This window comes from Nuphar pumila, chromosome 1 (genome assembly GCF_984573655.1).
Source record: "Nuphar pumila chromosome 1, dmNupPumi1.hap1.1, whole genome shotgun sequence".
In the NCBI taxonomy this organism is placed as follows: Eukaryota; Viridiplantae; Streptophyta; class Magnoliopsida; order Nymphaeales; family Nymphaeaceae; genus Nuphar; species Nuphar pumila.
The window spans coordinates 175032245-175049212 of record NC_143249.1 but is presented as its reverse complement, the minus strand read 5'-3'; the positions used below and the strand labels follow the sequence as shown (position 1 = coordinate 175049212).

Sequence of the window (16968 nt, the reverse complement as noted above, 5' to 3'; positions counted from 1 at the left end):
AACTTACCAAAATATAACACAAAGAAGCTTGTGAGTGTGATAACAACAAAATTTATCATAAATCTGCTTCATCGTCTGAATTAGAGGGAAAAACATGATTGAGGTAGTCCATGTTGAGAGTATGCAAATCATGTTCTCCTTCCAAGTCAAAATCTTTTGGATTTACATCCCAATACTTGGATGGTCCACAACTGCATCAAAATATGACTAACTTAGTATCTAACTTCAAACTTTGAATACAAAAAAAAAGTACTTATACTCATCCGAACCCGACCCGAGTCCAAATTAATTTTAATAAATAGACAAAAATATACTTGGTTAAAGTTGACTGAGTCCAAAATGTGGACGGACTCAGCCCCAGTGCGTTGACCGAGTCTGACACTTAGTTGATCGTGTCTGCCCCGTGTCCGAAGCCACACCCGTGTCGGGGCGTGTCGATGCGGGTGCGTCGACCTTTTAGCCCAGTCCGTGTGACTTAGACTATGAGAATACACACAATGAAAATACACACTAATAACTCACGAGAAAAAAATAATGTATCCTTCATTAACAATTGCTTAGAAAACATTAATTAAACTTATGAAAAACACGCAAGACAATCAATCGTGGAACAAATTTTAAAATATCATTGATCATGCAACTAAAAAGTATGAATAAACATATCTTGTCTACATATAATGACACTCAAAATAAGTGTATCAACTACTAGAACAAGAGTATAATCTCAATGCCACTTATGGGATAAACAAACACACAAAAGTATCAATAAACATCTCTTGTCTATATATAATAACACTTAGATACGAGACATAGCAGGAAGAAATACAAGAGGTAAGAACAAACTAATGCCATCAAGAAGAATATCAATTTTTTGAAACACCATGGTTTAAAAAAATATAATTATCAATATATATTGTTCTTCATCTTGTGCTCGCTCTTCGTGGTGGTAGTCACGAGTAAAGATCATCACTGCGCTATTCTTACATGACAGTTAAATATTGTAAACCCATATACTATCTATCTTTGCATGATTTTGGTGATTTGCGTTCTACATTGATGAACATATGACTTTTGTATAATCTTTGTGAAGGCCTAAAACTTTTTATAGGCAAATGGATCCGAGGGTGCTACCTGATGAAGGTTTCATACTGTTGTTAAACAAAAACAGGCATTCATTATTGGTTTCTATTTCTGTTCTCAAATTGAAGTTGCCTTTGTAATTCTAATGATATTTACTTATGGAGTTTTTGTATCTGATTTTGTTGTTGACATCCAACCAGACGTATTACTTAAAATCCATGCAAATTCTCGTGTTCTATTTGTTGCTATAAAATATTTTTTAGTAAAGCAAGTTATTACGATTATTCGAATGTGGCTTGGGTAAAAATATACATACTCGAGGCAAAATCCAATTAGAGATCCATATTCAGGGCAAAAATCCAATTTGAGATTCATATTCGGGGAAAAAATCCAATTTGAGATCCATATTTGTGGCAAAAATACATATTCAGGATATTATAGGTTTAGCATATCCTCCATTGTTCAGGCGTTCTAAAAATACCAAAAAAAAATGTTTAGCATACCAAAAAATAAATGTTTAATTAAAAAGTTCTACATAATGATTCTACATAAAAGCGTCTAATGTTATTAGACCATTATCCTCTGATGATCGGGCATTGATTAGCAGTGACACTTTTTTGTGTAAAAGGGACTTTTAGCTGCAGCCATGACAGCCACTAAAAGTCTTTTTTCTGCCCAAAGCATTAGTGGTGGTCATGACTGCCGCTAATGCGTTGATTTTGTGCAAAACCAATGCTTCACAGTGCGTCCAATGCCATTCGACGTGAAAGCCATCCGATATTACACTCTCTCCACACACACACACACATACTCTTTGTAACAACCCGTTAAAAAAAAAAATGGTTAGGATTCGGGTCGGATCCGGATCCGGACCCGGACCCGACCCGGACCCAATGGAGGCACCGCCTCCCTCGTGCCTTTAAAAAGATAAGGCAGGGGGGGTTTCAAATACGAAACCCTCCCCCTCGCTGTCTCTTCTCCCTCACCGCCTCCCGACTCTCCCTCGCTCGTCTGCTGCCGCCATTTGCGACCTCTCTCCGCCGCCGCCGCCGACCACCAGGTACGTTCTCCCTCCTCTTCTTCTCCCTTTTTTTTTCCGTCTCTCTCTCTCTCTCTCTCTCTCTCCCATTCCTCCCCCCCCTCGGTTCTTCGTTGCACAGGGAGGGGAGGGCTGAGCCTCCTCCCTGCTTTCGTACGGCAGGCGAGGGGCGGAGCCCCCTCCCTACTTCCGTACGGCAGGGGAGGGGCTGGGCCCCTCTTCCCTGCTCTCTGCTACGGCAGGGGAGGGGTCGAGCCCTTCCTCCCTGCCCCTTTTTGTTGCGCCAGCAGGGGCCATCGGCCCCTGCCTTTCATTTGCCAGCAGGGGCCCATGGCCCCTGCCTTTCTTTTGCACCAGCAGGGGGCCATCGGCCCCTGCCTTTCATTTGCCAGCAGGGGCCTATGGCCCCTGCCTTTCTTTCGTCAGCAGGGGCATAGGCCCCTGCCTTTTGTTTGCCAGCAGGGGCCTATGGCCCCTGCCTTTCTTTGGTCAGCAGGGGCATAGGCCCCTGCCTTTCATTTGCCAGCAGGGGCCTATGGCCCCTGCCTTTCTTTCGTCAGCAGGGGCATAGGCCCCTGCCTTTTGTTTGCCAGCAGGGGCCTATGGCCCCTGCCTTTCTTTGGTCAGCAGGGGCATAGGCCCCTGCCTTTCATTTGCCAGCAGGGGCCATCGGCCTTTGCCTTTTTGTGTGCCAGCAGGGGCCATTGGCCCCTGCCTTTCTGTTTGCTAACAGGGGCCATCGGCCCCTGCCTTTTTGTTTGCCAGTAGGGGCCGATCCCCTGCCCCTTTTGTGCGCAAGCCTATACCCTTGGTCGACAGACCCGGGGAATCTTTGGAAGCTACATCGTAATGGGGACAGATTATTACAATTGTTGATCTCCAGCGAGGAATTCCTAGTGAACGTGAGTCATCTGCTCACATTGACTACATCCCTCTTTGGGCGGCAAGGCTCATTTGGCCCTGCCCCATCCTTTTTGGTTTTGAGTCATTTGGGACCGTTGGCCCCAACTCTATGTATTGGAGAAGTTGAGTCTTTGCCTTGCTTTTGCTTTGTCTGGGCTTGCATGTTAATATCGCATATTCGCAGCTACGACGGATCTCATTCGCGCTCCGCGACCCGAGCCGTCAATTGTGTACGTCCGCAGACGTCGGCAAGCTCGTAACCCTCCAAGGTAGGGGAAGATTGTACGAAAGACTTGGATAATTGAATTAAGTTCAATTAAACTAAAAACGATCAATAAAATGAATATATATATATATATAAATATATATATATATATATATATATATATATATATATATATATTTATACGAGTATGCACTTAACTCAAGGACGCGGTTTCACGATCCTTGCCCTTTACCTTATGTCAGTCTATACTTGCCATCGTGTATCACGTCGAGATCTCGTGTTGCATTCTTGCTTATGGTTTGTATGTGCCGTCACGCATCGTGGCGAGGTTCAGTGTCGCACTTCTGCTTACCGCCTTTACCTTGTCGCCGCGCTTTGCGCCTAGGCTCTTGTTTTTGTATGTATTATTACTGCTTTGCTATTGCAGATGCCGCACAGGTTTTTGCTCTTTGCATATGCCTTAAAGGCATCCTCAGGCATTCACCTCTCTCTCTTGCGACGAGAGTTGAGATGGGAGCTAGCGTTACATCCTCGTCTAAGGAGGGGGATACCTTGCAAGGATCCTGACTCCTTAAGTATGCAGTCCTGCAGACGAGTTGGAGGTTCTGTTGAGAAACATGTATCCCGTCTATCGAGGCCGGTGTCGAGTCATGCGAGGCATGTAGATACCCCGATAGCGGATGAGGTTCTAGAAAATCGCAGGCATAATGTTGGCACAAGGTACTGCTGTTTCAAAGGATATAGTAAAGTTGATAAACTTTACATCCTTGTGAAACACTCCTGTTGAGGCTTCTTTTGAGGAGCTATACCCCCTTCATCCTAGAGTACTTGTAGTCGTGCACGACACGTCTAGTACTGCGATGATCGGATGAGACGGTCGTGCGACCACGAACAGTGCGAAATGCACAATGCTGAAATCACATAAATGGCCTCACATTCGCCTTCACAGGCAAGATGCTTGAGTGGTTTAAAGACTACAGCATAGAGTGGGTCGTTAGTTAAGCAACCCCTAACGTACCTGTTCGTTTCAAGTGGTCTGTCAAGGGAGAGGACAGGACGGTACAAACTCCAATGGACAGGTTGTTAACAACCACCCTACGGGCAATGATCCGGCCTCCCCAGTCATTGGAGTTAGGGGAAAGGGGCTACAATAGTTAGCTCAAAACTTCTGCAGAAGTTGGATGCATCCGTGGCACTGCCTCCTTCGGGGAATCCTCTCTCGGCTAAAGCCGTCCCTCTGGAGCGGACTCAACTAGCTTTTCGGGTTATTCAAATACATAGAATAACAGACGCCCGAACTAGTCTCAGTTGTTTCTACGTTTTGCCTGCGCGTACCCGCGGGCCAGTAATATCGAAACATAAAGTCTGTTCACACTGGTTGTTGAGTAGTGAGACTCACTTGCACTCGCTTGCACTACTGACTCACTTGGACTCACTTGCACTCGCTTGCACTACTGACTCACTTGGACTCGCTTGCACTCGCTTGCACTATTGACTCGCTTGCACTACTGATTCGCTTGCACTACATACGCGTTTGCACTATTTATCTGCTTGCATTGCTTACCTGTTTAACTGCTTATCTACTTTAAACTGCGTAACCTACTGAATGAAATGTACATAATTCAGTTTCCTTGTAGTCTATCTTGTGCACCTACTAGTTTCTTTAGCGAAACTAACCCAGTCTATGGGTACAGGTGATGAATAGGCACTTCACGGGCGATGGCGCGATGGCAAGATGGTTTCAAGACTCTCTTCTTCCTGCTCTTAGCTCGCGTCCTGATGTTTTTGGGTCTTGTAATGGATTTTCCTTGGGACATCCGAATTTTGTACTTTTGGAACCTTCTTTTAATGAAAGTGCCTTTTTCAAGTAGCATGGGTTGTATGTTTTGGTTCTTCAGCTAACGTGCCCAAAGTGGTCAACTTGCCTTTCTAAAATTAACAAAAGGATGGGCTTCCGCTTATTTCTTAAACCAACTCTGAAATAAAGAGATTCTTTTAGTCTCTTGCCTGTTTTATGAAAGGTTTGAAAGTTGAAATTTTGGGGCGTTACACTCTTGGCCTGCTCACCCCCATGGTCCAACCCCAGGGAGGGATTTGTGAGGCCTAAGTTTGGGTAGTGACAATCCATTTCAATGTGTTTGGTCATTTCGTGGAATGTATGATTGCTTGCAATGTATACTGCGCTCTTGTTGTCACAACATAATCTCAAGGGTTCTGCAATGCGAACTCTCAAATCTTCTAATAGCTGTCTCAACCATGGTTGCCAGTCTAGGAAGTGGGAAGCGATACGGGAAACACGACACTTTCAAAATTTTAGGAATCAGGAAGCGTGGGATGACTTATAAGCGAATCAGGAATCGTCTCGAAAGCGACCTAAGAAGCAAACCGTAAGCGACTTAGGAAGCAAACCGGAAGCGAGAAAAGAGAAAAAAAATAAATAAAATTAAAATAAAAATGAAAAAATGAAAAGGGGGGCGGGGGGGGGGGGGGGGGGGGGAGCGTGGGGGAAGCACAGGTGAAGCGAGGGGGAAGCGTGCTTCACAAATGGGAAGCGTGCTTCACAAATGGGAAGCGTGCTTCACAAATGGGAAGCACACTTCCCAAAAAAATTGGCGCTTTCCTACGCATTCTGAAAGCGCCACGTTTCGTGCTTTTGAAACACGCTTCGGGGAAGCACACTTCCCCATTAGGCTAGGCGTTTTCGGTAACTCTGGTCTCAACCATACTAACTCAGACGTAGTTGTCACCATGTCTTGGTACTTTGCTTCAGTGGAAGAAAGGGACACCTTCTGCCCCTTCTTGTATCTCCATGAAATTAGAAAATTTCCTACAAAAACACATGAACTAGTGGTTGAGCGTCTATCATTCACATCTCCTCCCCAGTCAGAATCAGAATATACAATAACTTCTAACGAGGAAGATGATGAAAAAAATAACCCATAATTATTAGAAATTTTAATACATCTAATTATTCTTGTTACAACACTCATATGTACTTTAGTGGGAGCATGCTGAAATTGACTAGCAGAATAAATAACATGAGAAATATCAGGACGAGTAATAGAGAGATAAGACAAAGCTCTAATCATTTGTCTATATGGAGTTAGATCTTTCAAAGGTTCTCCATCATCTTTCTTTATCTTTGCATTGATGATCTCTGGAGTATCAACTCGTTTTTCATATGAGAGTCTTGACCGTTCGATGATTTCTGCTGCATAATTAGTCTGCGATAACAAATAACCTTGAGGTGAGTAAGCCACTTCTATTCCAAGAAAATACCATAAGAAACCAAGATTTGTCATATCAAAGTTAGCTTTGAGTATATCTTTGATATGACTAACTCCCTGCTTATCACCTCTACCACATGACTGAAAAAAAACAAGAAAATAAAAAATCAATAAAACAATAACAGATGCAATTATGCAAAACATCATAACTAAATAACAATATGTAATTAAAATTGAAATAGACAAAATAAATTACTTGAACGCACCGTGGCACGGTTTTGCACTGCTACATGTCTCCCCATATCATTCAATGTATTATCATGAATTTTCATTTTTTTATGAATTTGATCTTGAATGCCATAATTAGAGATTAACCTTTTGATGCAATCCAAAAGTCCCTTATTGACTTTCCTGTCCATTTTAAAGGTAAGGGAGTATCTAAATACAAGATTTAAAAAATATGTTGCAACGTGAAGATGTTTCATATAGGCATGCAAATTATCTCTAATGATATCTTTTTTCTTATCCATGGCCTCATAGAGATAACCTATAGCTGGTTTGTCTTCACTGTCAACCAATCGAAGCACCTTCACCAAAGGTATAGTGATTCTCAACAACTTTACACATGAATCCCAAAATTCACTTCTAAATACAATATATATAATATATAATTTCTCTTGGCTTTCTTTTTTGTGCATGGGGATATCCATTTCACTCATATGATGAAAACATTTTTTTAGTGCAGTTTTATTCTTTACTAGACTTTGCACTGTCAAAAAATTATGAGCAAATCCAGTAACTGCATTATGAATTAACTCAACACTACTAGTGTATTTTCTCATTAGGTTCAAAATCCATGCATGATTATAAATAAATTTAGTAATTTCTTAGCAGTAATTAACTATGTACTTTGTCCCATCTATGTTGCCGATGTCCTCAAGTATGAGGTCTATGCAGTGGGTAGCACACGGGGGTCCAAAAGAGTTACTCATAATTTTCTATTACGGGGGTCCAAAAGAGTTACTCATAATTTTCTATAAATTCTTTATCTGCTGCCTTATAATTTGTTGCATTATCAGTAACAAATTGAATAATATTTTGATGTTGAACCTCTTCCACAACCTAATCAAATACTCTGACCGATACATCTGCTGTCTCGGGCATATTAGACAGATCAATTGACTTCAAAAACATAGTTCCTTTGGGGCAATAGGTAAGAAAATTTATCAAGGTCCTTGACATTTTGTCTGTCTACCGATCTGTCATGATGCTATGCTCAGTTTCTCTCTATGACTGCCTCATCTCATCACAATATGCCTTCACTTTATTCACATTAGTATCTAAAACTTTTCTCTCAAATCATGATATGAAGGCATTTATATCCAGGCCCGATACTGGTTATGGTATCTGTCATGTCCTGAAAATAAAAATAATTTGCCGCATTGAAAGAAATACAAACATCATAGAACCATCTACCAACTGCGACATTCGCTTGCTCGACTAAATATTTTGAAGTCATAGTAGTATGAATGTCGGGTAGCGCCCTAGGGGCAGTCCTAGGAGGGAAAAAACTCCTCATAGAGCCTCTAGCTTTACCTCCTCTCGAAGAACTCCTTCCTCTTTTTTTTTTCTTCCTTTTTTTTGTGCCTGCGATGCTACTAGTACAAATCACATCTTTCACTTTCATTGTAGAACTTTTTATTTCTGATGCTATGCTATAGGATCAGAAGTAGGGAGCTCGTCTTCATTATACACATCCTCCTAGGACTGCGCATATCCCATTCCTGCCTCACACATCTCTTTTTCTTGTGTTTTTTTATCTCAGACCAATAAGTAATTGCTGGCATTGCCATTTCACGGCATCGGTCAAATCCCTTGACATGCAGGCTGCAACATTGAAATGTGTCCCAACTAAATGATGCTTCAACTCTCCCGAAACAATAGCATGACAATAGTTGCACTAGCATAACAATAGTTGCACTCGATTTTCAATCAGTTTTCACTCACTACTTGAGTGTCCCATTGCCAGCCGGATCGTCTGATGCCATCTTAAAAAAGAAACTCAATAAGAAGCAAAAAATAGAGATTCTTTATTTTAGCCCACTTTCTTGAGTGAAAAAATGGTGGAAATGCACTCTTACTCGAGCAAACCGCAAAAGCCCTCTCCCTTGCAAACGGATTGGCCCTCAAACAACTCTACAACTCCTAGGGTGCGAGGATACCCCTCTAATGACCTCTACACAAATGAGGAAGTCGGCCCTCAAGAGGTATTTAAAACCCAAAAAATAAAAAATATGATTCGACTCTTTTCAAAGTGCGTCGAAGGTATATCTTACGATATGATATGATACAGGGTTGTATCATACGATACACCTGATACAGATACGATACACTCGTATCACGATACGAGTGTGTATCATATCGATTTTGCCCATAGTTACAATACGTATCATATAGTATCGTATTGTACAATACGGTATGATACTTACAACATTGATCATACTTACAATCCAAAACTTTGATACTTACCCCTCCCATCATGGAGGCTGTAGTGCTTTGCCTCCACTCAACACTTCTAAGAGCCTTGTAAAAAAAAGCGTACTTGGGAAAATCTGAAGTGTTCTGGTTCTTTTAAGAAAATTCCCCTGGAAAATATTGGAATGCTTGAATTTTTAGGGTTGCATAGGGGATATGAGATTTGTTGAGATAGGAATGTGTTGGTAAGATCAAAGTGTAAAAAAAACAAAAATCAGTATGTCAGTCATTCCTCTTGTAGGGTCTGGCTTGATTATGTCAAGTAGGAAGCTGATCATTGAAGTTTTTTTGCATCTTACATCAAAGGCGCCTGACAGGGTGCAGCCACATGTGCAGCCGACTATCATTTTCCTAGATGTCTTTTTAATTTTCATTATCCTCAAAATGTTCTTTTATTTGAACAAGTGATGGCAGTTCAATGGCACCTTAATTTATAGATGAAGCTGGCAGCAGTTACTTTTTTTTACCCTCAATTATTAGTAATGGGTTTATGAAAATAAGCATGGGTTTAAAATAAGGTTTTTATTTTTTAAGAATTGTGGAGACTCAATTGGATAACTTTGGTTTCTTATGAAAAAGGTGGAAATTGTGCAGCATGCCTTGGATGTATTGCCAAGGTGGCCCTTTGATTGGAACCTTGGGCTACGGAAGGCAAGTTCTGCATGAGTTTCCCAGGTTTGGTTAATGCTACTCTTAATGCAAACTAGCATATTGCTGATCACTTCAATATGTTGAGTTTGTAGCAAATGAGACACTCCCTTCTCCTTTGCTTGGTTTCCGGCCTCCCTGAAGCTGGAATTGTAGAAGAGAGCAATGGACCTGATGGTGCATCATTTTAGCAGTTGTCTTTTTTATGACTTAATACCATATAGGAATGAGGCTTGATGATGTGTATGCAAGAGATTATTTTACTTTCATCGCTTGGGAAAATTTGGGTTAATTCTGATGCTAGTTTTCTTTTCATTTCTTTTCTTTAATGCAGATAGGAGACAAGGGTATTATTGCAATTGGTGAGAATTGCAAGCTTTTGACAGATCTAAGTCTCCGGTTCTGTGACAGGTGAAATTTTATTCTTTTGTCAATACTTTTTCAATTTCTTAGTCTGGAGAGCTGCATCTGGATTGTGTAAAACTTACCTTTTTTTCTTCATTTCTGCAAGAGCGTTGGTTTCCCAAAAGGCAGTATTATTACTATTTTTGTTAAGACTAAGAGAACGTGGAGCAATTTGTTCTTGTGCAGTTTCCTATTAGGGGATATGTCATGGGATTAATGCAGTGTCCTTGTGGTATAGGCATACAATGTTAAGGGTCAGTGCAGGAGTTAATAGAAAGGTTTATGCACCAACAGTTTGGAGGTGGCAGCTTGAAATCATGGCAACTTTTCTTCAACCTGACTGTGTAGTCAGACAATTGCGTGCCTGTTATCTGTCACGTAAGTACAGCTGAGGTATAGAGTACCACGTAGGAACTTCTAAGAGAACAGATATGGACATAGGGCTATATATATACATGCACATAAAGAAATGCACAGTGATAATAAATTTGAGTAAATGCTGTACATATCAAGTTGTAGACTGTCAAATTTTTTTTGTATAGTCCAACAGAAAACCCCCCCATCACTGATCACACATTGGCTGGGAGGTACCCCCTGCCCAGCGGGGAGTACCACCCATACAAAAAAAAGTCTAAAACATGTCAAAGATGCACAATTAACTAAAAATTAATTAATAAAAAATATATAGTTAACATTGGTTTTGATCTTGGTATTGGTGTTACGTTGACTGGATCATAAAATGGACAAAGAGGGTTTTGTCAAGTTTGAAATCTGATAAACTCCTTCCCAAGTTAGCGAAGTACCAGTGCAAGCAAGACATCGGTACAAGGGGTTCGTCTATGTCACATGAGAACGTCCAACAACCCTCATACCCATGTTGACATGGCATGGTATGGTTTCTGGTGGGGTCCAATCTGATGATGACCAAAGCACCTTGTTTTCTTCTTTATTTCCTTCTTAGCTTTAACTGAGGTCAGCAGTTGCCCCTTCCAGCAGTGGGCCAGTGGAATAAGAAAAAGGAGAGAGAGAGAGAGAGAGAGAGAGAGAGAGAGAGAGAGAGAGAGAGAGAGAGAGAGAGAGAGAGAGGTTGTGGAGGTGTCTCGTCTTTTGTCTCTCTTATTTTTTACTTACTGCCTTCTTTTATGTTTTCAATTCATCTTCTCTCACTCAAAAATGTTTTCACCTGTTTTTTACATGTGGACATATAGTTATAGGTATAGATCTTGGATTCTTACCTGATCCAATGGGAAGGAACGAGGGAATGCCTGGCTTGCTGCCTGTACTCGCCCTACGGGGCTCGCAATGGCCTCACTCGGCTTGGGTTCCCCCTGTGACCCCCCTTTCTGAGGCTCAGTTATATATATATATATATATATATATATATATATATATATATATATATATATATATATATATATATAGAGAGAGAGAGAGAGAGAGAGAGAGAGAGAGAGAGAGAGAGAGAGAGAGTAATGTGTAAGTTCCAGACCAGACTCCTTTAAAAAACATATTCACGTGTTTTTACTGAATCTAAACCTATAGATGTGATCTCTATTCTTGATTTAGTAGAAAACATGTATTAGTTTATACATTTTAAATGTGTTCTTAGCTCAACAAAAAGATGAACGGTTTATATTATACCAAAAACTTTATTATCTATTTTTTTTTTTAAATTGATTTCATCTGAAGCATGGTTCTTAGTGAATAAGTAATGATAAACACATCTATAGGTTTGGATTAAGCAAAAAACACATGCAAGTGGGTTTTTTAAAGAGCTTTGGGACATAAATGGTTTGGAACCTATACATTACTCTATGTCTCTAATATATATATATATATATATATATATATATATATATATATATATATATATATATATATATATATGAAACTGGACTTGGTTAGCCATAACTGAGTCCAGTTTTGGACAGAAATGGACAGTGATGCAATTGACCTCATCCGACACTACTAAAATCGTGTCCAAGTGTTGCACTGACACAGGTGTATTACCCTTTTAGAAGTGTCCATGTTACATAGCTGTTGGATGTTTAGAAATTTGTGAAAACAGGAAAGCTAAAGGAAAGGAAAATACCGTATAAGTAGCAGATTGTTTAAGAAAAAATGGTTCATAGTTTTCTCAATTCATGCAGTTCTCCCTATCTTACATGTATAGGGGGGATCATTTTTTGCCTTTAGATCTGAATTGGAAGTTGATTGCAATCAAGTGACTCTAATATTGTTGTCTAGAAGTTTAAGATCGATCATGTATGACATGTTTGGAGCTTCAGAATAGTGAAAAAGGATCCGTCACTTCTGCATATAGTAGTTTTGCTGTATGTGCCCCTTATGGTGCCGTTTTCTGTTTTCTATATACTCCTTATTATGGATGAACTTTTGAAGCTTTGCTGGTTTTTGTGAAGTGATTTTGGATCTCTGTCTGGGAAATATATGCTTTGCCTTAATGTAATATTCTCTGTCAGGATCGGTGATGATGCTTTGATTGCTGTTGGACGTGGATGTTCACTTCAGTATTTAAACGTCAGTGGATGTCATCGAATTGGGGATGTTGGAGTTACTGCAATTGCCAAGGGCTGTCCTGAGCTGGTGTACCTGGATGTGAGCGTATGCCAGGCATGCTCTCTCTCTCTCTCTATATATATATATATCCAATTGACATGAAGGTGCTGCATTCATGTTTTATCTTTTTACTCATAACAATTTTACTGTAAAAGGAAAAGGAAAATTTATTTGATTGTTTACGATTGCAGAATGTAGGTGATATGGCTTTGGCTGCATTAGGCGAGGGCTGCCCCTTACTCAAAGATATAGTGTTGTCTCATTGTAGAAGGGTAACTGACATCGGTTTAGCTTACCTTGTGAAGCGATGTTCAGGGCTCGAGTCCTGTCACATGGTTTACTGTCCATCAATAACCTCAGCAGGAGTTGCTACGGTAGTCTCCAGCTGCATCAACATAAAGAAGGTACTAGTTGAGAAGTGGAAAGTTAGCCAGAGAACAAGGCGGCGAGCTGCCCCTGTTTTAGCTGACCTGTGTTTGGAGTTGTGATCAAAGTAAGGACATGTTAACTCTCTGCTATAATATTCAATAAGCATTTAGATTTAGAATAAAATTTGGTAGATAATCCTTTCCAAAGTGGACCAATGTTTGGGAAAGGATTGAACAATTTTTGCGACAAAAAAATGTTCAAATCTCTTGAAGCCAAATGTGGAGAATATTTCAAATCCGGTCGAATATCCCTGCACTCTGCTGTAGCATGTGGTTGTCTCAGATGGGCCATTTATCAACTTAGGGGCTCGTTGTACAGATTTACATCGTTGTAAATTTCCCTTTTCTTTCATAGGTTTATGAGGATGCCATATGCTGTTGATACTTCTTTCTGAATTCATCTATCATGAAATGGAAGGTGAAAGTTTTCACCATGGGAATCTGGAAAGTTGCAGATACACTGGAACAACATCATTTCTTTGTGCAAACTGCTAGACTTGTGGTAAAGTGAGTACCCTCAGTGACATCCCCCAACATGGCCTCATGATTCCAGTTCCAGAACTTGAATATTGAGGTCTGTGACAAATTGACCCTCAAGGCACAGTTGGTCGTCCAGATCTTCCATGTCAAACTTTCAAGTAGACTAGTTTTGTCCTCTGTAAATGTTAAATGGTTTTCTACTCTCAGCTACATTCAACTTATCATTTGTATATATTTTTTTTACTTTTTAGTTATCTAATAATATATTTGATACTTTGCATGGAAGTTCTTATCATTTGTATATATATATTTTTACTTTTTAGTTATCTAATAATATATTTGATACTTTGCATGGAAGTTAGGTACTTTTTGTCATTTTTGGTGTTCTCCAAGTGCACATGGAAGCATGTGTTCGACGCCAAGGAATATGAAGGTTGCCATTGACCGTGGTTTGGTGTTTGTTTAGCCTATAAGGCAATAAAAGAAGGAATTAGGCCTCACGCCATTCGTCTCTTGCTCCATTGTTTTCTTGATTGCCATGTTAACTTCTCTTGTGGGGAAGAATCGTAAATCAGTGTCATCTTAAATGTCTCTCATTCTAAATTGCAAAGGTCTGTCCCATACCCTTTATCCCTAGAAATGGAAAGCAAGAATGATCACTCCAAGCCTTTGGGCATTTGCCATAGGTTCTTCATTGCTCTCTCCAATAACTTGGCATTCAGATCCTTGCGGCATCCTTTTCTGGACCTGCCAAGTCTTGAAGGGAATGCAATGGGTTTGACCAAGAATGCTGCAGCTTGTGATGCTGATCCCATGAATGAAATAATGGTGGAACAAGGGATACATATGGTGTCTGAGAACGAATTGCATTCTAAAATTGAAGATGAGCCATACTTGGTGTTACATGCGGAGGCTTCTTCTATGACCCTTCAAGTGAAAGAGGGGAGGTCATGTGGTAAGGATGGCATGATTGCTGGCAATATCATGCAGGGGAATGTAGGGGAGGCAGGTGCAATACCAACCAAAGATTTGGAGAGCAAAAATGAGGAAAGAGTTGAGCCACATGCGAGAGATCAGGTCATCAGCAGCTCTTGCATTGAAGTTCAGGAAAGGTGGGACACAGACTTGAGTTCAGGACTGGTAGATGCACAAACCAAGCAATTGGAAAAGTCAGGAGCACCTTCTGTTATTCAGACACAAGCTGAGGCCACTAGGAACGGGTTGACCCTGCACAATAGTGTGAGCGAGAAAGGCACAAGCTCGGAGATCGCTGACAAGGTAATGGAAGCAAAGATTGAAGAGAAGGATGACAAGAGAGCATGGCAAACAAGGTTGGGAGGAAATGAGAAAGAAGCGTCTGCCAAGAGCTCGAAACCTCGATGTCCTATGCGCAAAGCTTCAAGCCTAAATGAGAGATCAGTTGAGTTGATCAAGCGTAGGAGGACCACTAGAGCAGGGTTAGCTATGAAGACAATGCAGTTGCCGTGATGCACACACTACACGTTCGCCATGTTCATGCTCGCCTGCATGAATTTCCGATAGGAGTTCATGTTCATTAATTCGTGAACTGTGAACTAATAAATGCTAAATTCAAAATATCAGAATTCATTGTAACGACCTTTCATCACAATACTATTCTACCATAAAATTTTAATATAGCAAATGCTAATGCTTTCCGCTTTCACCATCGATGGGTATTGTTTAAAACTTTTAGGAGTGTATTATCAAATTTAATCTATGACCATCTTTCCGAAGAATTGAAAATGTGTGAAATCTTGTTCCATCATAGCCACAATGCTGATTTTACTCCATCTATTAGTAGATATTTGATGGATGTCGATGTATAGAAGTGAGGAATATATCGAACATAAATCAGGCAATGTAAGACGACATTGATTCATTAGCTAGCCCAGGTTGGCATTAGGACCCAAAAATATAGAATTAAATTAAAGAATTAGAAGAACAAAAACTCTCTCTCATATGGTTGTTAGTTTTTTAAATAGACAAGCTGGGGGATAGCTTCCGATGGGATTGAACCCTGGATCCTTCGGTTAGGGTTGTCCAACTCTAACCAGTGCTGTTATCGTATTTGACCTCATCTTATGTTTATCTTGGAGAAAAAGAAAGATACCAAAAATTTTCTCGTAATATTATCTTGAGGAAGAGGAAGAAAAAGAATGAAACAAGCGGCTACTTGAAACGTTTAAACCATGTCACAGGTGTTGAAAAGTATTCACTCAATGGGTAAGACAACTGAGTTTGAAACAGTGCTCAGAAGCACACGTTATGCACGCTGTCTTTCAGGCCATAATTCCACTTATGATCAAGTCTTTGGTGCAATGAATACACATTACAACGAGCTTTTGCCTTCTTGCGAACATCGGTCCACGCCCTGCACTAGGTGAAATTGAGCAGCTTGACATGGACCATCTTTTGAATAGCCTATTGACATGGTTAGGTTGACCTATGTTCAACTATAGACTAGACTATAGGCTCGGCTTGGATTAGATCCTAGTCTGGAGTCTCGATTAAGCATCTGAACTCAACAAGAAGAGCACTAGGAAGAGAGCTTGTATAAGCTGGGCACAGTGGAGTAGGAATCTTGTAGAGGATGTGTGTGTGTGTGTGTGTGAGAGAGAGAGAGAGAGAGAGAGAGAGAGAGAGAGAGAGAGAGAGAGAGAGAGAGAGAGAGAGAGAGAGAGAGCAAATTCATGGGAGGAGTAGAGAAAAGAGGAGAGCTGAGTGATAGAGAGAATGGGAGAGGTGGTAGTGTGAATGTAGGAAAACTAAGGTCTCTATTTAGGGCATTCTGTTAGAATAGAAAAGATAGAAAAAGACTGGTGTTATGAAAACCGTGTCTGAGTTTTTACCTATCCAACCTGTTTTAATAGGATTGTTGCGATGGTTTACAAGGAAATTTGGTTGTACATGCAAATCAACTCTAACTTAGAACCTTTTCATGAAAAATAGTTAAGATTGGTTGTTTTATGAATTTACTTGTTCCTCTAAACAATATAAAAGGAAAAGTCCTAAACATGCTTTGTAGTTAGGGCTGGTGAACGAACTGAGCAGCTCGCGACTCAGCTCGGCTCACTACAAACACATTTGTGATCGGTTCGTATAACTGCCGAGCAGAGCCACAAGCAGCTCGTTCAGTTTAAACAAGTCAAACCTGAACACAAGGTATTTAGCTCGGCTCAGCTTGGGTGAGCTTGTATAAATAAAATATGTGTATGTTTTATGTGTAATATAGATGCATGGAAAATATATGAACTATTCTGCGTAAGACATAATACATATAATTTAAAGTGTAATGAATAAACACAAGCATGAGCCGAGTCATGAGCTTGGTCAACTGGTAAACAAGACAAGCCCGAAGGTGTCCTGTTCGGTTGGTTCGGCTGGTGTACCAGCTCTATT

General features: G+C 40.4%; 1 protein-coding gene across 2 annotated transcripts in view; it reads left to right on the top strand.

Annotated features, from left to right (window-relative positions):
• Window positions 1-13833, top strand: part of LOC149851333 (uncharacterized) — a 45641-nt gene extending 31808 nt beyond the window's left edge. The window contains exons 6-9 of one of the 2 annotated variants that reach the window (XM_090000207.1): window positions 9993-10069; window positions 12544-12694; window positions 12832-13133; window positions 13424-13833. In XM_090000207.1, the coding sequence (XP_089856333.1) occupies window positions 9993-10069; window positions 12544-12694; window positions 12832-13128 (525 nt within the window). In that variant the 3' untranslated portion in view covers window positions 13129-13133; window positions 13424-13833. Of the gene's footprint in view, window positions 1-9992; window positions 10070-12543; window positions 12695-12831 lie in introns of both variants that reach the window. The other variant, XM_090000198.1, reaches the window with a different exon arrangement.
• The last annotated feature ends 3135 nt before the right edge of the window (window positions 13834-16968 follow it).